Source organism: Mastomys coucha, unplaced genomic scaffold, assembly GCF_008632895.1.
Source record: "Mastomys coucha isolate ucsf_1 unplaced genomic scaffold, UCSF_Mcou_1 pScaffold23, whole genome shotgun sequence".
In the NCBI taxonomy this organism is placed as follows: Eukaryota; Metazoa; Chordata; class Mammalia; order Rodentia; family Muridae; genus Mastomys; species Mastomys coucha.
In genome coordinates, this window is record NW_022196906.1 from 91,973,212 (window position 1) to 91,998,823 (window position 25,612).

General features: G+C 49.1%; 2 protein-coding genes across 3 annotated transcripts in view; both read left to right on the forward strand.

The window, feature by feature from the left end:
- Nmnat3 (nicotinamide nucleotide adenylyltransferase 3) overlaps positions 1-5,230 on the forward strand; it is a 120,826-nt gene extending 115,596 nt beyond the window's left edge. For both annotated transcript variants that reach the window (XM_031346372.1, XM_031346373.1), the window contains exon 5: positions 5,097-5,230. In XM_031346372.1, the coding sequence (XP_031202232.1) occupies positions 5,097-5,152 (56 nt within the window). In that variant the 3' untranslated portion in view covers positions 5,153-5,230. The remainder of the gene's footprint in view (positions 1-5,096) is intronic.
- A 4,306-nt stretch (positions 5,231-9,536) lies between these two features.
- Rbp1 (retinol binding protein 1) overlaps positions 9,537-25,612 on the forward strand; it is a 22,789-nt gene continuing 6,713 nt past the window's right edge. Inside the window, 3 exon segments of the mRNA XM_031346374.1 lie at positions 9,537-9,700; positions 9,702-9,832; positions 10,272-10,450. Of these exon segments, the coding sequence (XP_031202234.1) occupies positions 9,570-9,700; positions 9,702-9,832; positions 10,272-10,450 (441 nt within the window). The 5' untranslated portion in view covers positions 9,537-9,569.

Here is a 25,612-nt window from a genome sequence, read left to right on the forward strand (position 1 = left end):
CCAAACCTGACATTATAGATGCAATTATGAGAGACTGATAAATATATCTCTCCGGTGATTTACATAGGCACATGCCTCTGAATAGTTTAGTATCATTTAAATAACTTCAGCACACATTGCTCTTGACGCACAGGCTGCAGGGACTAGGAGGGGGACTCCAACTGGGATTCATGGTTCTGAATTGGCAAACACTGGATGAGCAAGAGTTTAAGCATGAACAACAGTGTGCTCCAGGAAGCCCCTCCTCACCTCCCATTGAAAATGCAGTGTGCCTGCATGCCCTGTTGATCCGACCCTCTGTCACCTTCATGTCACCTTCATGTTTCTACCCTTCATGTCACCCCCCCCCCATTCTAGTTTCTTTTCTCTTGCCTTGATGGATACCATGACCAAAAGCAAGTTATGTGAGATGGGAGCAATGGCTTCATTCAGTCCTATACTTCCGAGTTACTACAGTCCATCATGATAGAGTCAGGGAGTAACTCAAGACATGAACCCAGAGGCAAGACGGCTTGCTATCTAGCCTACATAGCCTGCTGTGACCGGTGAGTGAACTTACAGCCCACAGAGTTCATAAGAGGAACCAGGGAGTGGATGCTGGTTAGCTATCTGGCTGTCTGGCTTGCTGTCAGGCTCATGCTTGGCTATCTCTCTTATACACCCCGAGGAATGGGACCACTCGCAATGTGTTGGGTCTTTTTACATCAATTAAGACAATCAAGATAACCCTTTGCAGACATGCCTACAGACCATACTCCTCTACACAATCCTCCTGTTGAGGCTTCTCTCAGAAGGCCCTGGGCTGTGTCAAGATGACAGGGCCAACCAAGACACCTAAAACATCCTCAGCTCTTACCTTAACCCATACAGTGACCTGACAGACTTTCCCATCCTACTGCCGGACCCTGCCGTTCATTCTTCACCTAGAAAGTGTGAGTGCACATGCCTATTCAAATATAGTCATACTCCCTACTGACATTCCTTGTTGAAGACGTCATTGAGAAAACAGATAAGCCACTGTCCAGGGAGAATTATTTACACAATGTATGTATGTAATAAATGGCTTTCCAAAGTATGTCAAGAACTCTAACAACAAAAGAGCAGAATCAATAACTCAATTAAAAGGAGATTCAAAGAGTTGTGTGCTGGGAAGGAGGAAGCCAGGCCCCTGGCAGTGCTGGTCAGAGGCTCTGCTGGTGGGGCTGGTCTTGCTTGGCATCTAAGAACTCAGCTTCCATGGTGCTGCCTGTGTTCCTCCTGGGACACTAAGCCTGTTAGGATGCTCGGCTTGGGATGTCCATACATTTGTATCATTTGTGTTGAACATCTGCCTTCTAGGTGGGTGACATTTCAGTAGCTGTGCTGGTTTTGTAGCATGCTCTGTGGAAACCCTTGCCCTAGGGAAAACGTCCAAGCCTGGAGTCCTCCAAGCTCCATCTGCTGTGGCTCTGCCCCAGTGGCTGTGTCCCTTGGCTGTAATAATCATCACTGTGGTAGAGCTGCCTCTGAAGCAGGAAGTCCTTCAGGCAGGTCACCTAAAGTCGAACACCAGCCCAAGGCACTTTACCAAAGAGGACAAAATAGTGGCATGTAGTGCATGTCACTACATGAAAAATCTATTAGATATTAGAAAAATCCTAAGCTAAACCACAATGAGATAGCATGTCACACCTAAGAGAAGGGATAAAGTCAACCCTGCAATTGTACTTCTAGGAATCTAGAGAAATTAAAACAGATCCACGCCGACGAGTATGTGTTACCTCCACAGCATTATTCATTTAAGTAAAGATCAGCAACTCATGTGTCCATTTGGTGAACGGAGCAGCAAGTATCTTAATTCCACACAGTCATTGTGTTGGCTCTCCAGATGGCGAATACCTAAGAAGTCTAGTGAAGACAGAAGGCTTATTTTGGCTTACAGTTTCAGAGACTCGGTCCTTTGTTTTTGTTCTCCTCTGACTTTGTATTTTTCAATCATGCCTGACAATCTTTTAAAAGTATTTAGAATTACATCGGCTTATTTAATGGGAGGGGCATGTGTGAACTATGCATGGTGTGTCAGAGAACAATTTGTGGAAGTTGGTTTGTTCTTTCCACCATTTTTGTCCTGGGGATGAAAGTTGGGGCTTCAGACTCAGCTGCAAGCATCCTTGCCCACTGAGCCATCTGTCTCATTGGCCCCACGCCTGCCTGTCTTTTCTCACTAATTCTTTGTACAGTATGATCCACTCTGCTCTTGATACTATGTATCTTTTTTTAAAAGTCCCACTTAGTGTAGTTTTCAGCTCAAGAATTTCTGAATCTTTTGTTTGTTTGTTTGATTGATTGATTGATTTTCGAGACAGGGTTTCTCTGTGCAGCCCTGGCTGTCCTAGAACTCACTCTGTAGACCAGGCTGGCCTTGAACTCAGAAATCCACCTGCCCCTGCCTCCCAAGTGCTGGGATTAAAGGTGTGTGCCACCACTGCCCAGCTCAGATTCATTTTTTGTGCTTTGTTTGTTTGGTTGGTTGGTTTTTGGTTTTTTGAGACAGGGTTTCTCTGTGTAGCCCTGGCTGTCCTGGAACTCACTCTGCAGACCAGGCTGGCCTTGAACTCAGAAATCCGCCTGTCTCTGCCTCCCAAGTGCTGGGATTAAAGGCATGAGCCACCACTGCCTGGCTCAGATTCATTTTTTAAATTTCATCTCTGTCCAGTTTCTATGGCAGAATCCTAAATTGCTTCTCTGTGTTTTCTTGAAGTTCTCTGTGTGTTTCCTTAAGACAGCTTAAGGAACTCTGTTGAACTCTGCCTGGGTGGGGGCTTGTCCAGGTGCCTTATTTTGTCAATAGAGCAAAGTTATTGTTTCCTGAAACTCGCTGTTTGTTGGAGCACGTTGTCGTCTTTTGAAGAATAGGACATTCCTTCCAGCTTCATTTGCGCCTTTTCTTCTAGAAGTTCTAAGCACACTGATTATTTTCTCTCTGCAGAAAGTAGAGTTTTTGGCTCTTTCAGCAGCAGATCTCACCCCTGTGGTTAGGGGTGCTGTCAGTATTTCAGCACTAGAGGGCATCCCAAGCCCAAGCTTGTCCCCCAGTCTAGCATTGAAACGGGGGGGGGGGGGGGGGGGGGGGGATAAGTAAGGATAGGTTGACCATCCCTGCAAGTCTCCACTTGATATCATCATGGGCCAGTCTCATTCACAGTCACTGGCCTATGGTCAGGAACCTTAAGATGTCGTTTAAGTCTGGACCTCACTATGAAGTCATCAGTCCCAGGCTGTGCAACTGGGTGCTGTATTTTTCCCCAACACCAGGAAAATTATTCTGGGCTGTGCCACCTGCATTCCAGGTGTTGCACAGTGTGATAGCTATGGAGAACTTAGTGCTGGATCACCCCCAAGAGCCAGGGGTCACAACCCAGGGACAGAACCAAGCTTCATACTGCTATGACCAGGCTTCCTCTGTGCAGTACTCAGGTGACTGTCACTGCGACCAGCCACAGGTGATCCCCACTAGAAAGATGAAGTCCATCTGGCTGGAGTGACAAGTCTTCCCTTGGCAGGCTAGGTCCAGGTCTCTAGCCATAGGCACTGGCCAGACGGCGGAGCCTCTTGAGATCGGCCCACTGTTAGGTTTCACCCCACACATTAATTACTCTCCTAGAGTCCTGTGCTGTGCTGCTAAGGCTAAGAGGGATGATGGGAGCTGCTGTATGGTCCCAGGGTGAAGATCCAGGGCTGTCAGGTCACTAGCCTGGAGACAAGAGGCTATGCGCTCTGCTTGGTATTGGGTTGTACATTGAAAGCCTGGGCTTAATTCCCTCTTGTTCCCAATGTGGAAAACATCTTTTCATACTGCATTGCTCAGTCTGGGAAGGAATAGCAGGTCCAACTTTTCTTCCCGCCTCCTTTAGTGTGCCTTTTCTTATAATGCTAAGAGCAATCACAGTAATCTTAGCTCATATCAAAGTTGTTTTGTGTATGAATATAACAGCTCAAGCTCATGCTTCTGTGACAAGACAATTTACTCAAGGGCCTATCATCTCTGTCTTACAGGATTTTCTGTGCTTAAATACTTAGTGTCTCCCCTGTCTTCTCCAGGATGGGCTGCAGGTAACTTGTTACCACCAAACCTAAGGCTGAGCCACACTTACCCATTTTCCCTGGAGTTCTGGTTTTCCTACATTGAGTGATATTCCATCTTGGAGCAACCAACCCCAGCTCTGGGTCAGAGAAATACCTTGGTTCCTATGTTGAAGGACACTTTTACATCCCTGTCTTCTACTAGACATCAGCTTCGTTATGACTGACTCTCACTCACAATGCCCTCGGCCGCCAACCGGTTCCGGGAACCAGGAGAGTGGTCCACAGGGGTTTGCTAAGCGGATCCATGTCATGTAGTTTTTGACAAGTCCTGAGTCCTCTCAACATTAAGCTCATAAACATGTGCCCAGCTCCTGTCACATTAAATAGAGAAGACTCTAATGAAATAGTAACTGCCACCAAGCCAACCATCTTGCTAAGGAAACCAAATCAGGTGGAAAGTCCTGGTTTTCACAGGAACGCACATGGGCATGCACATCCACATACAAGTGTGCACACATGCAAATACCACACACACACACACACACACACACACACACACACACACAAGTTGTTGATGGGTCCAAGAGAAGGAGGAATACCATAAAGGATATAGGAAAATAGGGCTTAACTGTAAAGGCAATGAGGGAGAAGCCAGCAACCCAATACAGGAAACAGAATATGCCGTGGTTTGATGGCGGAAAGCCTTCACTGACAGGGAACATGAGCAAACTAGAGTTTACAGAGGACATATGTGTCAGACTCCTTAAGCCTCCCTAGTGAGGGTGATACCTGTGAGACACCAAGTGGCTTACCTGCAATCAGACAGGTTGTAGTCTGGGACCCATCGTGAGGACAGTTGGGCCTAAGGTTTAAACTCAATCTAAATCTGAAACCCAGCTCTGTCCATTCTATGCGATTCTATCTGTTATGAGACAGAGCTGGAAGGTCAGAGATAAGGAATGATCGTGTGCTATTTGGGAGGGGGTCACTGTTTTGAGTCTGAGCTCCTGGCCTGCTTCTTGTCTTTTCAGATGCCTGGGTGCTCTGCAAGCTGTCTAAAATCATATTTGCCCTCTACTGCTTCTGAAGAGACATGATCCGGCCTGGGGCCTTAGGTTAACTCCATGCAATCTTGGCCCATCCTCTGAGGCCAGCTCCTCCTGCCTATGGGTCAGTATGAGCAGATCTTTATTCACTCCAAGAAATGCCTCAGAGGACTCAGTCTCATGCATCCTAGAAATCAATGTGTGTCTGACTAGATGTCTCCCTTTCATCCCTCCATTGTATCACTCTACCCCAAGATCACAAAAATATCACTCTGGCAAGATTTGTTCTTTTTAAATCTAGTCAGAGCCTTACTAAGGTGCATTAATTCTTAACAGCTTATAGATTTTTTTTTCTGCTTAGAATATATGCCCTGTGTTTTCATTTCACGTGGGATTCAGTTTCTGCTTCCATACTGATGATGGCTTGGAAGGCTTATTTCCTCTCTGTGACTCCCTTCTGTCAGCTTATTTACCAGATCCAACAGGCTAGGGTCCCCATAGATCCTCACCTCTCTGACAACAACAGACAATATCAAGTGGTTAAGATCTGGAGCTTCAGAACCAGACAGAGCTAGACACAAATTCAGATTCTAGTCACCCCTGATGTTCCACTTATGTGACTGGAACAAGTTAAAAACAAAACAAAACACCTCTCTCCAAACATCCTGCCCCTGTAACCTCTGTAAACAAAGACCCTGCAGTCTCATTTTACCCAGAATTCTACAGCTGTGTGTAATTAAGACACTTGGCACCCTTTATTTTGCACAGGGACTTCACTCTTGTTACCTCTCCTCTTTCTCCATCTCTCTTGCTTTTCCAAGGATCACTGCCTGCTCTTACTGTGTCTTCCAAGCAGCCTTAAAAACCCATCCTCATACCCTTTATTAGTTTAAAACAGTGACCACGTGACAGGTTTGCTTATCTTTTTATCACTGGAATGGGTGTTTAAGTTCTTTCTTTGCTTCTTCTTTCTTTTTCCTCTTCCTCTTCCTTTTCTTCCTCTTCTTCCTTCTTCTTCCTCCTCCTCCTCTTTTTCTTCTTCCTTTTCCCTCTCATACCATACCCCAGGCTGGTCTTGCACTCGTGGGAATCTTCCCATCTCGGCTTCTTGGGTGTTATGGCTATAGGAGTAAGCCATCACACCCACCAGAAATTTATCTTGTTCCAAGATGTACAGGCAGAATAATGGCCCTCTCAGAGGTACCAAAGCGCTATTCTTGGCACCTGCAAATGTGTCCCTGCTATGGTTCAGATAACTGAACCCCTTCACAAGTCCCCAGTGCTTCTCTCTCCTGCCTAACAACCACAGCCACTTGCTCCTACTTGTCCCACTGCACGTACACAGGCATTGGCTCGCTGCTCTCGACCTTGACACTTTTGAGCCACTCCTGTTCTTAGGACTAGGGAATGAAGAAATCCCCGTCAGGACTATCCTCGTCTATGGCAGGCTGCCGTAATCAAACCTGCCCCTTTATTCACTCAGCATGCTGACTCTCACCAGAACTCCCTCCTCCTTCCTTCTTTCCTTCTCTCTCCATGCTCATCCTCCCCTGGACCCCCTTGACACCTCCTTGATGCTGCCTGGCCTGAAGCTCCAGCGAGAGCCACCTCCTTTAAGGAGTTCTCCTTGATCCCCAGCCTCCAGAGGCCCACAGCTCTGACGTTCTCTCCCCCATTGTTCCTCCTCTGTGAATACACATCACAGGTAACCGCGAGTCACACAGAAGGGCACTTGAAACCAGCTCTACAGAATCCAGTGAGCAGAGGGAGCATCGGCAGACAGAGAGCCACAGTGGTACCCACAGCATCCACGGAGTACTTTGCACGGCGGTAAATCAAAACAGGTGGTCTGCCCTAAAGCGCACACATGCAACCTGATGAGGCAACAGAACAGTCAGCAGCTATGACCCCCGTAGTGTCAGATGTTTACATTCTTGGTTTCCCAGGTTGGTATCATTGGAGGATTGTATGGGCAGAGTGTGTGGGAGGCAGGCTTTCAAATTTCAAAGTTCTCTCTTCACCTTCATCTTCAGTGCCCTCTGCTCTAGCTTCTGGATAGAGATGTGTGCTTTCAGCCACATTTCCAGCCACACACCATCATTCCTGCCCGTGTGCCGTCATGCTCCCCACATGACAGCAACAGACTCTCATCATCATTCTAAGCCAATAATAAACCCTTCTATAAGTTGCCTTTGTTTTATCACAAGAGAAACCTTAACTCACTAGTTCTCAACCTTCCTAATGCCTCGACCCTTTAATACAGTTCCTCATCTTGTGGTGACCCCCCCCCCCGCCATCAAATTATCTCATTGCTACTTCATAACTCTAAGTTTGTTACTGTTGTGAATTGTAATATAAATATCTGTCTTTTCCAATGGTCTTAGGCGACCCCTGTGAAAGGGTCATTAGACACACGCATCCCAGCAAAGAGGTCACCACCCAAAGGTGGTGCCCTGACTACCACAGAAAGCCTCCTAGGAGATGTAGAAGAGTGGGAGCTTTTGGACCTATTTAGGGCACTAGACAAAGACACAGGCAGAGACAGTAAACTAACTGACTAATGTGCTATGTGCTCAGCAAACCAGCTCAGAGTAAAGGTCAAGCAAGAGAAGTGGTCAACATGATCAGGGGAAGAAGGAGGGGCCAGAGCTGGGTCCGCCCTGATGAACAGCAGAGAAGAGACCCGGAGCAGCCTCTTTCCAGAACATAAGGAGACACTCTGAGCTCAGCAACAGACCAAGGCTCACTGTCCCTACTGTGTGTCAAGCACTACACGAGGCTTTGGCATAAACCCATAAACCATCTCAGGAGACTCATCTCGGGGCACAAAGGAAAGTGGCTGGGGAGGTTGCAGGGGAAGGACTTTAGACTTGGTGGGGGTGGTGGAGGAACTGTTTGTTCAGCATTCAAACCCCTAGAGGCTCAAACCTCCATTCCAGTGAGTCAGGATGACAACGAAGCTGTGTGCCGTGGCTGCCCCTCACACAATTGTCTTAGACTAGATGATTTGGGCCAAAGCAGGACCTATCCCTATGAGTGACCAAAGATGTGGCTTCTTATACCTTTTATGTTACACAGGGCAGGGACAGGCAGTCTTGGCTGCCCAACTAACTGGGGAGGGGACACAGGGCCAGGATCTAGATAGCAAGAGCAGCCTGAGCATGCCAGAGCAGACAAAGGACAGGCCAAAGCTGTGAGTGGGGATACAGCTGTGGCTCTCCACCAGGGTGATTTTTTTTTCTAACCCCAGAACTTGACAACATCTGGAGATATCTTTGCAGAACTTTAGGGAGCAGGGACCAGCAGTGCTACTGAACATCTTCTAAGATTCATTTCAATAGTGCTGAGGGTGAGAGTCCCTGGTGTTCAGCAAGAGAGTCCCTGAGTGAGTGAGGAGGGCTAAAATTCCAACCTTTCTCCCAGAGGACACTTCCCTACCCTGAAGGGATGGTGCTCTTTCGTCATTTAGCTGGGGGAGGCATGGTTCTGCACCTAGAAGAAAGCATACCATACGTCATTCCAAAGGCTCATAAGCACTGATCTGTGATTTTAAAAAAAAAAAAAAAATTAAAGAAATATTTAGTCTTTTAGGAGGTCAAAAAGTCAAACACTGAATGTCATCTCTTTATAGCATACAGGTAGCAAGTGAGATGGGATAAAGGTCTTCACTGCTACTGTTGCCAATGGCAGCAAGGATCAGAAGCCACAGAACATGCCCACCCCTCCCCCACCCCATCCCAGACGCAGGCAACTAGGAGCTGAAGCTAGTAATGGAAGCCTACAAAAACAATGGGGAGTCTTTTCCATGCACAGGTATGGAAAGGGCCCAGAATATATTAACTGGAAAAAAGTAGTGCAAAATCGAGGAAAGGTCTGTGCTGTCCTTCCCTGGAAGAAAACAAAAACCACACTATCCCAGAGAATAGTGTCCAAAAGCCTTGGGTCTCTGACCACCGGGCATGGGTTCACCTGGAGCGCTTTCTTGTCCAGGGCACATTTAATACCACCAACTTTGCGTTAATTTCCTGGGAGAGCTGTGGGCAGTTGGGTTCATCCCTAGAGTTAAACAGATCAGCTTTTTAGGAACTGGCCAGGCAGGCTACTGATGCGGAGCTCTAGACAAAGGCCTGTAAACAGCCTCTTCCTTAATGACGCTAGCAAACCTGAAGGAGACGTGTTTTCAACACTCGAGGCGTTTGAAGGACTCCTTGGGGGTACCGGTGAGAATTCCAAGCGTTTGAAGGACTCCCAAGGGAAGTGGGGAGGGGTATACGGAAACTAGGACCAAAAGCAACCCTTCCCCTTTTCTAGGCTAGGAAGGTGAAAAGAGCAAATGGAAGGTCAGAACTGAAGGTGGCCAACAGCAGGGACAAACCTGGCCCGCACCATCTTCGCCCCCGCCTCCCGCCCCGCCCCACCCCGCTCCGCCCTCTCACCCTGGGAGGAGGGATCGCTACAATGGACCCTCCTGCGGGCTTTGTGCACTATGGGAATCCAGCTGTCGCCGCCCCTCGGAGCCCCGTATCCCTCGAGGGCGCCCATTTCCGGGCCGCCCGTCACCCGGAGTGCGTTGGCAGCCACCGTCCCGGCCGAGCCCACAGCCGCTCCCGTCTTCTTGGTGTCAGGCGATCCCCAGTCTGTCCCAAAAATGCCTGTGGACTTCAACGGGTACTGGAAGATGCTGAGCAACGAGAATTTCGAGGAGTACCTGCGCGCGCTCGGTAAGCGCCGCCCGCGGTTTGCAACCCCGGGCTTCCCGCAGACCCCGCCACCCCAGCCCAGAGAGCGGCCGCGGGCTGCCAACCAGAGGGCCCTAGATGCTAGGGTTAACTGGTGGCAAGAGTCCGATAGCTCTCCCCGAAGGTAGATAATTCTTCAATCACTAGAGCAGGGCTAGCGTTGCTAGTTTTTTTTGTTTTTGTTTTTGTTTTTTGTTGTTGTTGTTGTTGTTTTCTTAAGGTCTGGCAAAAAAAGGGAGGGTTGGGGGGACAGAAACAAAACTTTGTTTTCAAAGGAATAAAAATGGAAGTGCAAGGCACAGACGGCCCACGGAGGCCGCGCAGACCCTGTTCCTCTACCTAGGAACCCCCCTACCTAGGGAATCCTTTCTTCGCTGAGTTTTCTTGACAACTGCCGCTGCTCTCTCCGCACCCCTTGTAGATGTTAACGTGGCCCTGCGCAAAATCGCCAACTTGCTGAAGCCAGACAAAGAGATCGTGCAGGATGGGGACCACATGATCATTCGCACGCTGAGCACTTTTCGGAACTATATCATGGACTTCCAAGTTGGGAAGGAGTTTGAGGAGGATCTGACAGGCATAGATGACCGCAAGTGCATGGTGAGACTACTGAGTTCTTGGTGTCTCCTGCCCTGGGGTTCTGTCCTAGAGCTGGGTTAGCTCATCTGAAGGGAGCAAAGATCCAGTGGGTGGAAAACACCGTGGATCTTCTCTCCCAGGCCCAGAACCCCAGGGTAGGCTAAACACACCCTTCAAGTGTTGGTGGCTGGACAAAACCAATTGTTTGGTCAGCTGGGAAGGCTCCAACTCTGCCAGACTCACCCTAATTGTGAGGAGATAGGAGCTCATTCATTTTACAGATAAAATCAACTTCATGGATTTGGTAGAGTAGTGAGGAGGGGCCTGGAATTTTTGAACTCTTTGGTGGAGAGCAGGAAAAGAAGGAAGGCACAAGGAGGCGTCTGAAGTGTAATCCCCCCACCCCCCAGTGATCTAGTCCCTGCTGGAAGTCCCCTGGCCTGCTGCTGCAAATCTGGGATTTGACCAAGGCTCACCCTGATACCCACTGAGCCCTGAGCTTCCTTTTCAACCTTTCACCCAATTCCTAACCCTATAGAACAGTAGGCAGCATCCGCGGTCAGGGGAAGAAGCCATAGGGGTAGAGGAGGCCCTAACCCCTCCGGAGTGGGAAACTAGTGACCTGCAGACCCCAATTAGCAGGACCGCAGCAGTCTCCGGAAGGTCAGCCTCAGGCCTCTGTCAGCATTCTGGGATTCCTGGGAGGCCAGGATACTCCCAGTGTCTCTTGCATGGTCATCGGTCTAGACCTGGCTTGTGCCTGCTTCCAAGAGCTGCCTTGCTTTGCAGGAAGGGGGAGCTTGCTACCTTTCCCTCACTCGCCAAGGGCATTTATAGTGGTCTACTGTATACCCTGCACTGTGTCATGTCCCCCCACAGCTCAGTGAAGGGGCAACTGGGAACTCCATATTAAGCCAGTGACTAGGGGCTTAATATGGACAAGAAAATTGGAGGGATGGGGATTTGAACCTTCTTTTTTTTTTAAGATTTATTTATTTTATGTATATGAGTACACTGTAGCTGTCTTCAGACACCCCAGAAGAGTGCTTCGGATCCCATTACAGATGGTTGTGAGCCACCATGTGGTTGCTGGGAATTGAACTCAGGACCTCTGGAAGAGCAGTCAGCGCTCTTAACCACTGAGCCATCTCTCCAGTCCCTGATTTGAACCTTCTTATGTTGAAGGCCACACCCCAGCCTACACTCTGCCAGGTTCCTCTGTGGACAAACAGCCCTCTCAAAAACAGGATAGCTAAGTTCTCAAGGACCGTGACTGAAGAGGGTTAAGGATCGCCAGGAGGACCACTCAGTCTTACCTGCTTTATTCTTTGGGAAGCCATTAGATCAGTATCTGAGCCTGCCAATGGGAATGATGGGAAAAGAGTAGCCAGCAAGCAGTGTACTCAGAGAGGCCCTGGGAGGTAGAAAATTACTGTTCTAGGACAATGCCACACTCTAACACAGTGGTTCTCAACCTGTGGGTCACAACCCCTTTGGGGGTCACGTATCTGATATCCTGTGTTTTTGCATTGCATATTTACATTACTATTTATAACAGTAACAAAACTGTAATACTTATGCAGTAAGCATCAACAAAGATAATTTTATGGTTGGGGATCACCACCACATGAGGAACCGTATTAAAGAGTCACAGAGTTGGGAAGGTTGAAAGCCACTGCTCTAAAGTCTCCAGGCACCAGATGCTTAACAGTCAGAAATGACTACCTTCAGACAGGGACTGCCTTCTCTCCAAGGTCCTAGACTGCTTCCGGGCCACTACACGGAATTCACATCAGACGTGTCTTTATTTGGGGTCACTGCGATTCTGAGTGTGCTGGCTTGTTCTTGATTGATTATTGTTTTTGATCACCTAGTAATACTGGTGAGTATTCACCAAGGGTCCACCGTGTGCCTGCTGATGCCATCGTTTATGTCAATTCACCAACTTTATACATAGAGCTTCCTCCTGTGTTAACCTTGGGGCAAGGGTTACCTAGAGGGCAGAGGGAAGGTCAGAGTGAGCAGCCTGCCTCCCTTAAATGTGGTAATGACACCAGAGACACACAAAATAGCAAAGCCGCAGTCAGTGACATCCAGGAACACACAGTCTTTGTACGAGACAGACACCCAAAGGTCGTAACAGCCTGCACTATGAAGACAAAGGGAGGCGAGACATGGGCAGGCTGGAGGGGGATCCTGGGGTTCTAGAGGAGGTCCCTACTGCACTAGGTGGGAAGTATGGGCTGAGGATTCGGAGCACAGAGGTAAGGGCAATGCCTGCCTTTTCTTAGACCTCCCTGGTAGGTGAACAAGCAAGGGATCCTGCTCCAGGAAGCAGGGTAATGCTGGGATGAAGCCACTGTTATCTTTGCTGCTGGGAGACTCACTGGCATTGCTCTCTGGGAGGAGGGATTGCTATCAAAGTTGGGGTCACGGTCCGTACCCCACAAAGCCAGGTTCAGCTGCCTATCCTGGATAAGCCGAATTTACAAAGACAAGTCGAATAGTAAAGAAAAGAAAAGGGAAATGTAGTCATTGTGGCTAGCCACGCTGGGAAAAGGGACAAAGGGATCCAGTAACCCATCTCCCCAAGTCCATCTTGGGGTCCTGGAGTGATATTAAAGCTTAAATAGAGGGCCCAAGATAGGCATGTCTAAGCAGCCCTGCCGAGGTGTGTTCGTGCCCACCACTGCCCCTCACTGTCTCTTCTGAAAGAGGCTGTGACAAGTGGCTAATCTCTTCCCACTTACCTCTGGCTGGCCAAGGCTTTGGCTTTCTTTTTGCCAGAATGAGATTTCTGAGGGAATTTCAGTCTCTCGGGGATAAGAGTGTGGGAGTGGGGACTGGGAAGGCTTAGACTAGGGGAAGAGGTCCAAGGCAGACATTCACACTGGGGTGTGATCAGGACAAGGAAGGACCCCTCTTTGGCCTGGGAGGTCAGAGACAGTTCTCATCACAAGTTAAGTCTGATCTGGGGCTGGTAGGATAGACAGGAAGTAGCTGTAGCCAGCCAAACAGGAAAGGAATGAAAGAAAAGCCAAGGACAAGAAAAGTGTCTGGTAAATGAATGTTATTTCAGACCTGTCTCTTGCTGGGTTCTAGGCTCAGCCTAAGGAAAGGGCTAGCTGGCTTCCTGGGTGTCCAGGACTGTGGAGGAAAGAGATACATCTATGGGTCATTGCATAGTAGAAGATGAGGGGGTCCAGGACTGGGGTTCAGGGAACTATGGTTAGGGATGTCCCCCCAGGAGGGGCCACCTGAGCAAGGTCCTGAAGGGCAAGGTGGGAAGAGGAAACGAACAGACCAGACCATGCGTGATGAAGCCCAGGGCTCATCAGGAAAGGCCTGGGTGAGAGGAAGCTGCCCGAGAGACCCAGTATGCAAGCGCTTGTATGTAGCTGTGTATGCAAAAGATGGCAGAGAGACATCATCGATGAAGGCCTGAAAAGAGACCTACACGTGACCTGACAGGCCAGCAGGGTGTCCTTCCTGAGCAAGGCGGAGCCAGGCTAACATTCCTCTCCAAAGAGCCAAGAGGCTACTGGCGCAATGTCTCATGTTCTTCCTTTACTTGGGGAATCTTATCTGTATTCGGAATGGCAGCCAAAGATGGAATCCAGCTTGCAGATGTGTTTTGTTTGGCCTGCACAGTGTTGGAGCTGGTTGCCAGTGAGGGCCAGGGATTCTAAGATTTCACAGGGAGAAACAAAGCAAAACAAAACAAAAACCTGTGTCTGACTGCTCCTCCAAAACAAAACGTTAAGAGCTGAAAACGCCAAGCTTGTGATTTCTCTCCATTGTGTGGGCCTCTCAGGCACTCGCCAGCGCCCCCTGTATGTGAGTATCTTGGCGTCATCCTCATCCACCTTGGTACCCGAGGTCCAGGGTCAAGTAGCAATTTGTAGTGCTTAGTCTGCAGCTCCTCCTTTGGGGGAAGGTGACATCACGCTATACTCGTGAATGTATCAAAAACACAAGCGAGGTGCAAAAGGACCATAGGTCACTGGCTCTAGTCTACCTCCCCTGCCACCCTCAACATAGTCTAGAAAGGCATGAGCTGTCTCTGTGTCCCTGGAGCTCTTAGCCCACATTTCCAGTCTGGTCAGTAAAGATCCTTCAGGACCGTGGTGCAGCAGCCGCCTCAGGACTGGTAGATTTTTAGAAAGGCTGGTTTGGACCCAACAGGTGCCCAGTCTCCTTTGTCCATACTGTACAGTATCAGACAAGAGACCAACCGTGAGTGTCAGATACAATCAACCTGCATGGGTTTATCTGGGTGGGGCTCAGACAGATAAGTGTTCTTCAGCCTGAAATAGAGTCCCCACTTCTGGTCAAGACAGTTCCCCCAAATCATTCTGATCTTGTCCTCAGCTGCCCCTCCATAGTGAATGGATCCTATAGAATGAGACTGAGCCTCTGCTAGGACCCAGCAGTGAGCCTGGTCCTGCATCCTGGTGGCAGAAGGGCCATTTGTCATTCCACAGTGGACACCAGGTCAGGGTTTCTCTGGAAGAGGCCTCTTTGTTCACTTGGCTCTGGCACCGCCTCCCTTGGCTTTGGCCTGGCCTTCATATCTAGCTTTGAACTCAGGATGACCCCTCCACAGGGCCTGTCTTTCACTCCCAGCACTTGGCCCTCTGCTGCTTTCTTTGTTTTTATTATAAAAGGGAAGGGGGGGGGGACCAAATAGCGGAAGAGAAGGAAAGGGAAGGAAAGGGCCCCTTCCCCCGCTCGGCCCCGTACCCTGCCCCTCAAAACTTATTACTGCTACAGTTTCCAGTGGGTCTATCTGGAAAGGCTTGCCACGTGTGTCTGTCTACCAGTTGGTCAGCTGGCCAAAGGAGCAACGTAAGGCTGAAAAGAAGGAAGAGAGGGAAGAGGAGAAAAGGGAAGGAGAGAAGAGAGATGGAAAAATACTATTTTTCTGCACATAGTTTTTTTTACTCCATGATGTTTTTTAGGTATCTCTCTTTATCCCCACTTTCAGACGTTTTTTCAATCTTTTTTTCTCTTAAACCATCTGTGTTTCCTTCCCTTCCCTCCTTAACTTCCTTGCAAATGCTCACTTATGCCCATTTATCCATGCATCCAGCCAGGCATCCAATTATATATGGCAACACATGAAATCCATCAAAAAAAAAAACCGCTGTTAGCACTCTGGTTTCAAGTCTCGCCAGCTTCCTGATCCTGTTCTTGACCCATTAAAGAGATCTGTGGGTTCTTATGTTAACAGATATTCATGCCAGTAGTGAAATTAACGCCTCAGGCTACAGAGCTCAGAAGCTGTTGGATTTGGGAACCTTCTGAGAGCCACCCCTGCCCAGACCAGGCCCTAGTATTCAGCTGGGTCTGTTCCAAGTCCTCAACACAGGCTCTCTTTCATGTCCTAGCTAAAGTTCTCCCAACCTTTGAAATCAGTGTCAGCAGCATGCTTTTGAGGATTATAAAAAGAAGAATTAAAGCAACCAAACAAAATTTACAAAGTAGCTTTCAGGACTCACACTGGCTTTTAAGACTGGAGTTTTGCAAGGCAGGAGTGAGGGACCATAACCGGTCTTCAGTGCTCCTGCACCCAGCGCTCTCCCCACAGTTCGTTCCCCTTTTGGTCTTCACTGCAAATGCTCTTCAGCAGGGATCATTTTGCCCAAACCATAGATGAAAATCTCAGAGAACATGCCTCCTTAGTTCAAGCTCAAGGTTTCTGATTGATGTGTTTGTGAAGATCTCTGCCCCAAGGTCTTAAGGTGAACAGTGAGCATCCTCAGGGTTGTGGGTCCTGGGATGAGTGGGAAGAGCTGATGTTACAGTCAGCACAGCTGGCTGCAGTGTGCATGCGAGCAACAGGTTAGACACCCCGCTTCTACTTCCACATTTACAAAAGAGGCATCGTGATTGCTGCTCTGCCCGGCTCCCCGAAGTCAATTCTGAGGACCACAGAGATAATACAATACATATTGCCTTTGCCAATACCACCTGCAAAACCAGCACCCCTGCTAACACCAGACTGTGAAGAGGATCCCCTGGCACACTCATCTAGGAGGGCCAGCTGTGGGTTGAAATAAGTTACAACTATTTGATTTTCTTTCTGTCCATCAGCGCTTCCTTACCATTGAGAGAAGCACTCCTTTTTACTGGTGAGAATTCTCTACTTCCTTTCTGGGTCCTGCGCGGGTCTGCACACGCAGCACACCACCTCTGCTGGGATGAGCACCTGCTGCCAGGGTGACACAGGAGACTCGAACTGGTCCCATCTCACCCTTTCCTAGGATACAGTCTAAGGAGAGGGGGCATACGTTTAGGCTCTCTGTGCCTAGTGAGGACACTCTCCATGGCTACATGGAGAAATCCAAATGAAGGAAAAAAACAAGATAAGGTCAGGAATGCAGGCATTCAAATGAAAGAGGAAAGGGAGAGAAAAAGGTTGGGACGCTATAGGAGTTCTCGGTGCTAATATTATTTTCCACATAGTTAAGCTAACAGAGCATCTTTCTCCTTCAGCTCTCTGAACTGATTTCCTGTCTCTTGTGTTTGGATACATCCTTAGACACTGAAACTCCAGAGCTCCTCAGCTAACCACCCAAGTCATTGGGACATTAGTTTTCACACACTTGGTGCTCAAGTGCTTCTCTTTCTACCAAGTCCCCGGATGCTGCTGCTGTCGATGGCTTAAAGGACCATGCTGCTGATACTGTGAGGAACAGCTGGCCGGGCTCGGGTTCCTATGATGTCCTCATCATAATTCAGAGGAAGAATTGTGTTGCTTCCGTTAAAGCCACTCACTTCTGGGGGGAGGGGGGTGAATGAGTGATGACAGATACAGTCTTGTCCTATTAGGGAACAGGGTCAGGCACTGCCTGCCAGATCCTTGCAAGAAGCCATGACAGTTAGGGGTCCTGGTGATCCAGAAATGCAACTGAATGTGCAGGGGAACAGACAAAGGATGCTCTGAGTAGATAGGGAATGGTAGAGCCTTCGGGTTAGGCTGTGAAATTGAATCCTGTTTCCACATTCCAGCTGGGAGCTTGAGAATTCTCTCAAGACGGATTTGCTCTCCATGGCAGCTAGGTTTCAAGAATGAGAGAGTCTCAAGAGAGGAAGGCAGATGTGTAATGTGTGTGACATTTTTTTTATGAGCTCTGAAGGCACTGTGTCAGTCAGCTTTCCGTTGCTGTAACATAATTCCTGGGCTGATCTACTTAAAAAGAAGTAGGGGTTTTTTTTTGTTTTGTTTTTTTGGCTTTCGTGCAGCCTTGCAAGTGTCAGCGGATGATGAGTTGGTACTGTTCCTTCTGAGCTTGTGTTGAGGTGCACGTAGGCCATGGAGGGATAGCTATTCACCTAAGGGTCAGAATAAAAGCCGAATCCCAATGTCCCCTTCAAGAATATATCCTCCTATCACCAGAATTCATCCAAGCAGACCTCAGTTCTTAGAAGTCGCACCACCTCCCAGTAGGGCCAAGCCTTGTACATGGGGCTTAGGGAACACCTATCCAAACTGTCCCCTCTCCTGGCTACTCTCCTGTATTCTGTTGGTGGTAAGAAAGGCTCACCCATCTTCGGCAGGAGGGGATCCAGGCTCCACATCTGAATAAGCAGGGTGTGGCAGGGCTCTAAACAAACACTGACTGCTGCTTCAGGAGAGATGGCTGTGCTGACAGGTTCTCACCACGGCCTCTGGCACATGGTGACTGCCCAGTGGGTCTGGAGCTGGTTTCTCTGGCTAAGCTTTGAAGGTCTATCCAGATTGGGTTGTTTTGCTGCTGACTAATGTGAGTAGGGCTCTGCGGGGGTGGGAGAGGAACCTCCGCAGGTGTGCCCGAGCCTGCCCTTCGTACTTAAGGTGGGGATTTCTCACCTCTGGGGCCCAGTTCTGGAGACCATCCTGTGGCCAGTAATCCCCCCCCCCCCCCGGAGAAAACCTCTTTGCCATCAAGCAAGCCAGGGCTTGTTGAAAAGACCTCCTGCTAGAATCCCCATTGTTAAAGCACAGAGGGACCCAGGGACTTTGTGCCTTTCTGTGACAGTCATTCCTGTGATAGTTTGCACTTTAGTCCTTTCCCCCCTGAGCTCAGGAGTTTAGTAGTGTACTTGGCTTGGAGTTAATTGAATACACTCGGGAGAGTATTTCACATAAAAAGGGTTATGCCCAGTCTAGCAGTCCCCTCACTGGGAACCCATCAGTCACCTGTTTGTCTAGACCCCTGCCACATCCTGTCCTTGTGTAAATTAAACTATGAGAGTGCTGCGTGCACGCACATGCGAATACACACACACACACACACACACACACACACACACACACGGCAGGGTGCTGGGGGGCGGGGGGTATGCTAGCTTGCCCAAGTCTTGCTGGCTGTAAGCCTTCATTGAAGTGCATTCAATTCAACTGTTCTGTCTTCTTTGGGGGGTTCCTCTGATACACAGATACCCCAGGATGGGTACTACATCTTTCCTTCCTTGTACCTACCATCCCCCTATTTCTGCCTTTCTGATGGGGAAGACGTCCTCTGGAGATGAAGTGTAAGCTGAACGAATACGGGCTCAGCAACCATCTTCCCCTCCTTCACAGTGGAATTGTCTTACATTCAGCCAGTGGTGGTGGTGGGGATCTGCCTGACAATGGGCTGTGAGTCAGAAAATCTTCTTACCCTCTGACTCACACAGCCCACACACAGGTTATATTCCAGGAAAGCTCCCCCCCCCCCCCCCCCCCCCCCCCCCCCCGCCCCACCCCACCGTTAAGTTTGCACAAAGGTATCTGTATGCAGTTTCCTGATTTAAAAAAAAAAAAGTCCCTCGGCCCCCATAGACACAGCCCTGAGAGCCTCTGAGGCCTTGTGTCCATTGATTGAGAGCGGGCGGGCTGTGCCTTCCCACTTCCCATCCTGGGAGGGGGAGCTCTGCCAGGGTTGCACCACTTTGTGTAAATGTTGCCTTTGGGCTCCAGCTTTAGAAAATTTGTGACTTTTGATTTTTGTGTGGCTCAGAGAACAAGCTGTCTCCTGCCGGCTTTCCTAAGTACCGAATAAGCATGGTGCCTAGAAAGACTGGCTTTTTTGTTCTAGAGACCACTACCTAGCCGCATAAACGGTTGCTTGGAAGATAAAAGTGTTTAGGAACAATTCCCCCAGCATTTCCAAGGACTCCGCTTTGTAACATCCACCTCTTCTCTTCCTGGCTGCAGGGCTCAGAAGATCTTGCTTCTAACAACAACAACAATTAGCATCTCTCAAGCTTGCGGTGCTAAGCCCAACACTTCCTGTGGATGGTCTGGTTTAATTACTGCCTCTTTTCACAGTCATCTCCCTTCTCCCACCATCCAGACTCCAGCCCATCCCTCACATCTTCGTGGGGAACCTGACCGTACTGCTTCCCAGTTAACACCGCCAGGAGCTCCTCAGTGCTGACTGACCATAGGATATAGCCTCTTGCCTGTCTACTCCTTGCCACACACCTTATACTCCTGGCCCCATCCTGTGTGTGGGTGTCTTCCTTTGCTCTCTCTGCTCACTTTTCTGGGATGATCTGTCTTGCCTCTTTTTGGAAGCATAGTTCCTCACTGGTAGAGAGCTAGCTCAGGCTCACCTGCTCTGTTGGTCTTGTCTGGATTGGCCATCATGCCGCTGTCCTTCTTTTTGCCCCAGGCTTCTTCTCAGCAGGTCTATCTCTTAGGTCACCCATGACACTTGCTCATGTATGTGAGATTCTAGATGGCGAAGACCTAACTTCTGCATCTCAAGACCCAGCATGATAGGTTCTGGTGTATTTGTTAGATGAGCATTAAGTGTGACAGCAGAAAGGTATAAAAGGTGGGCATTGACTATATCCAAGATCTACTCTAATCCAACAAATAGGCCAAGATCCAAGATCTATTTAATAATAGACAATGTCTACCAGGTATTTTGCATCTGCTAGACATCCTTCTAATCACTTTCTATGTGTTGATGCTGCTGCTGCTGCTGTTGTTATTATTATTACTACCATCACAATTGTCCTTACAACAGTTCTATGAAGAAGGTGCCCAGATTCCTCCTATGTTGCCTATGAAGAAACTAAGACACAGGACAGATAGGTACCCAGTGGATATGGATCCAGGCAGTGTGACTCCAGGAGGTTAGCGAAGAGAAGTGTGACTGTTACGCTAGGGGTCAGAGCTCTGGGTTAATCTGCCTTTGAGCTTTGGGCTCTGCAGGGCAAGGGCTCTTCATGAAGCAGTGCTATGGGATGAATGGATTCATCAAGGGGCAGGAGAGTGCAGTCTGTATAGAAGTCTGTCCTTCCCAACCCCAGAGGCCACAGGGCTCACTGAGAAGCCCAAGTTCGAAGGAGGCAATTATCCCGTATCTTCCCGCACCCACTTTTCTATCTGTGCCCCACTCTTGTCTAGAAGTCAGTCATGACCTGTTAACTCTGAAGCCTGACCTCCTTTGAAATCTCATCTCTGTGTGAACGACTGCCCTAGGGAAAATTATTTCCCCCTCTCTGAGCCTCTACTAACCTGTGAAATCAGGGTAATTAGAGAATCAGGATAACTGCATCTCAAAGTTAGGTAATGGGGGCGGGGTATGGGAAAGCCTTCAGAGCAGCTGCTCCGTCAGGAAGGACTGTCACTGTCTACCCTCCCAACCCGTAAACTATCACCTCGGGAAATAAATTCTGAGTATGAGGGATGCCTGGCCACCCAGGAAAGACATCACAGGAGAGTGGAGAGTTTAAAAAGGCTCTCCGTCCCACAGACCAGGCTGGGTGAGGCCAGCAGTGGACTATGCTGTTGCTGACCCAGGAGTTCGTAGCCGTGCACGGAAGAAGCCATGTTTGAGGTGGTGCTATGCTGTCTCTGGCAGAGCTATGACCACCATTTGCAATGAAGGATTGGAGGCTGCAGAAGGGGAGGGAGTGGCTCAGGGTCACCTCACCAGAAATATGTAGAGGTGGATGAACCACAGCTCCATGGCTATAGCAGACTACACTGCAGCTTGCTGGATGGAGGAGATCCATGGTGGGAAGTGGCCCTATGGCAATTGCAGACGACAGGCTGTGAGCTCAGAGTCTGATAGGAGATTTAAACCATGAACCATCTTCTATGTCCCTGTGTATTATGTCTCATTTCTCAGGCATTTGAAGCCAGATCACTCTTGGGGTTGGTAGTGGGGGCATTCTGTGGAAGAAGTGGCAGCCACATTGCCTGAGTGTTTAGTCTTATGGGAAGAAGTTCTGTCATAGTCATTGAAAACTACCAGCATGGCCCTAGAATGGCTTTTGCTGTTCATTCATTCAAAAATCAGTTGTGTGCACTTTCCTGCCACAAAGTGGTTATTGGCATCCCACGTGTGGTCAGAGGATCCCAGACCCCCCAGGAACTATCTGCTGGCCTGTGCACTCTTCCCTAGTTTCTAAGAACGCGTCTTCAATTCTGGGTGTACCTTACTCTGTTTGCTGACAAAGGTCAACAGAGCCCATGGGCTCCCACAGAAGATGCAAGCGTTCAGGTGGGTTCATCCTATCCTGGATCCCTCTTCCTCCTGCCTCCAGCACAGCTCCTTATGCTAAGGGAGCTAAATCAGCTTGGCCTGGAAGCAGGGGCTAGAGAGGCCAGCCCCTGAACTTGCCATGAGAGCCACATTTAGTCAGCTAAAGCCCCAAAGTCATGAGATGAAGAAGCAGACTATAAGCCTTCTTAGCAAATTCTGTTTTGGAAATGCCAGGTCCAGACTTCTATAGGAGCACAGGAGAGCCTAGCCCAGGAAGGCCCGCTCCTCCATGCAGCACTTCTCTCTTGACCTGCCTGCATTTCCTAGACTATTCTCTATGCCTGGATTGCCTTGTCCCTCTCCCTATCCCCCTCTCTCTCCCTCTCCCTCTCCCTCTCCCTCTCCCCCTCTCTCTTCTTCTCTCTCTCCCTCTCCCTCTCCCCCTCTCTCTTCCTCTCCCTCTCCCCATCCCCCTCTCTCTTCCTCTCCCTCTCCCTCTTCCTCCCCTCCTCCCCTTCTCCCTCTCCCCTCTCTCCCTCTTCCTCCCCTTCTCCCTCTCCCCTCTCTCCCTCTCCCTCTTCCTCCCCTTCTCCCTCTCCCTTCTCTCTTTCCCTCTCCCTCTTCTTCTCCTTTTCCTTCTTCCCTCTCTCTCTCCCTCTCTTCCTCTCTTCCTCTCCCTCTTCCTTCTCTTTCTCCCTCTCCCTCTTTCTCTCTCTCCCTCTCCCCTCTCTCTCTTCCTCCTCCTCCTTCTCCTCTTCTCTCTCCTTCCAGTCCCCCCCTTCCCCCTCCTTTTCTCTGTGTAGCCCTGACTGTCCTCGCTCTGTAGACCAGGCTCTCCTCAAACTCAGAGCTTTGCCTGCCTCTGCCTCCTGAGTGTTGGGATTAAAAGCATGCACCACCACACCCAGCTTCTCCCCTTCTCAGAACCCTGTGGCTATTTCTGACATCCATTCCAGTCGTACATGGCCACACCTCCTCCAGACTGCCCCTACCTCAGGGTGATGGGCAACCTCCTGCTTTCAAACCTCCAGCACATCGACTACCCAGCTCCAACCATTCTTCAGGAAGTTTCCCTCTTCTTGTCTTTTCCTTCATCTTAACTTTCTTTCAAGCAGCCATGTGCAGGAGGTTGCAAGGGGGCTGGCCCATGGCTGCTGAATGCTGTTCCCTGTAGAGCCAGGCTAAGCATCCTCTTCATGTAAGGCTCAGCTGAACCCAGGGGACTGCTGAGCACAGTCGCTGGCAGCTCCACAGCTAGGTGACCTCAGTTCTAAGACTACATGTTTCTAAAGGGAGGACAGCTGCTATAAGGGGTCCAGAGGAGCCAAGGTGAGGTGCTGCGTAACCTGCTCAGCGTCCTGCTGAATAACAGTACTGGTCACAATGGTGACTGTGGTGGTGGTGATCATGATCTGATGCTGTCACTTCAACCAGGAAGTCTTCCAAATGCCTGGACAGGGTTGAGTGATACAGATCTCTAACATTCTCCAGCCCAGCCTCTCACCTGCTCCTCAGAACCTTGGTCTCAGTGGTAGTCCTAGCACTGTAATGGTCTAATCCGAATCTAGACCCTTTCTAAAAACGATTGGGGGAGAAGAGAATAATGTGCCAAGATTATTAATCTGAACATATTTAATTTTGTTTATCCTAAGACTTGTGTTACCATTAGCTGGTAACATCTTCACGGTAGAACTGAATGTCTTCGTTGAATTCTCTTGTGCCCTCAAAAGTCTTGTTATGGCCACATGTATTCATAGTGGCTGTTTTTAGTGGTCTTTGTGTCTCTAGTTACTCATTAACATTTTAAAGCCTTATTAACTTGGTTTTCATCTGTGTTCACAGCGAGTTGGCTTTCTACCCTAAATGTACTCATTTTGGGTAATTTTAAAGCATTCCCTTAGGAAAGGACTAGACAAAGAGAAGCCAGGGCCTACCCATTGTGCTTCTCAGTGGGGCAGAACTGAGGGTGATCAGCTCCACGGGCAGCAGGCTGACTATTACAGAAGCTTAGGAATCTTTTGCGGCTCTAACCCTTGCAGATTAGTGAAACATTGTTGCAGGCTCTCAGGACTCGGCCTCATGTGTTAGGACTTAGAGCTGCCCTACCCCTCCCACCCAACAGCTTGTTTAATTCAAGCACCGAAGGCTGTCTTACCAGGAACAGAAAGACCCTCCCAGATAAAATCATATGTTAAAATCAAACTGCAGGAGGAAAGGTGGCTCTGTGTCTTTTAGCAACTCACCTGCTGTACACGAGAAGTGCCGACTCACTGTCTGGCCCCTGAATTTTATGCCTAAATCTTAAAAAGTGTGGGCGTTGGGGTCAGAGCTGGGTCAGTACTGGCTCTGGAGCTTGTGGACAAGACTCCCTATAGAAAAGGCATCTCCTCTTATGACCTTCCTCTGAACCGGCAGAGATAAGACTGACCAAGAGGCGGGTACAGCAAGAGAGAACCTGGCAGTTCTTTGTGGACAAGCATGGAGGGATAGGAGTAACCAAGACATCCTTGTCCTTAGAGTGAGTGAGTGGCAGTGTGTGGGAACTTTAATAAGTGTCATACGTTTTCTGAGAGCCACATTGAATCTCAGCATTTAGAGGTCATGTTGGGTCACTGGCTGTCACAACCAGTACTGGTCACCTGAAAGAGACAAAGGATCATCAAGACATTCCCTGGACAGGGTCACCAAGACTTGCTGGCTGCGGTGCCAAGCTAGGATTTCTGAGTGGCTGGGAGGTGGATAATGGCTTTTGAAATGACAGTCCCTTGTCAGAGTGGTATGAAATTGTCTTCGTTCATCTCTTGGCACATGGCTCAAAAAGCTGCTGACACAGCACCATTGTTCATTCCTAATAAAACCTTAGTCTGGCTTTGGGTATAAGCAGTTGCCCTGGCTCCAACCCTTTGTATTTTCCTGTGGTGTTGGAATAAGAACTACTGAGAAGCTGAACTACAATGTGACTGTCCACTGCCTTGTCCTTGTATCTGGTCTTCATATCTAAGGTAGGGCTCTGAGTCTAGGGTAGCAGTTACACACACACACACACACACACACACACACACACACACACACACACAAGTCTCCCCTCTCCCTGAAACTTGAAAAGTGTCTGTTTGACATCAGGACCTCTGAAACTCATGACATCACATAGGCGGGACCCGCAGACCTGTTGCCAAGGCAACTGCCACCATATTCCCAGAATCCACTCGGCTTACCTCCCACCTTTACCTGTGTTACATCATTACCCATACATTAAGAAAGCCCCCCTCTCAGCTCTCTCTCTCTCTCTCTCTCTCTCTCTCACTCCCCCCTCTTCCCCATTTCTCTTTCCACCGCCACCTTGTCCCTCTCTAAACCTCTTACACGTGGAACTGTTCTGGCCTGGTGTGTTGTGTTCAGACGCGAGCCACTTTCCAACACATCAGTATCATGAATGCCTTCCTCACTGAAGTCCCCTCCACCCCCAGATGCAGATTAATTGAGTCAATCTAGGAAAGTGAATCAAACAGCTAAGACCCCTTCAAGTCAGGCATTGAAAGATGGCTGGCTACTGACCCCAGAGGAAGGCCAAAGACCTTCCTCTTTTTGGATCCTAGAGTAGGTTGTAAGAAGAATGTATAGTTTGTGTCATAAGAAAAGCAATTACCAAGCCGGGCGGTGGTGGCGCACGCCTTTAATCCTAGCACTTGGGAGGCGGAGGCAGGCGGATTTC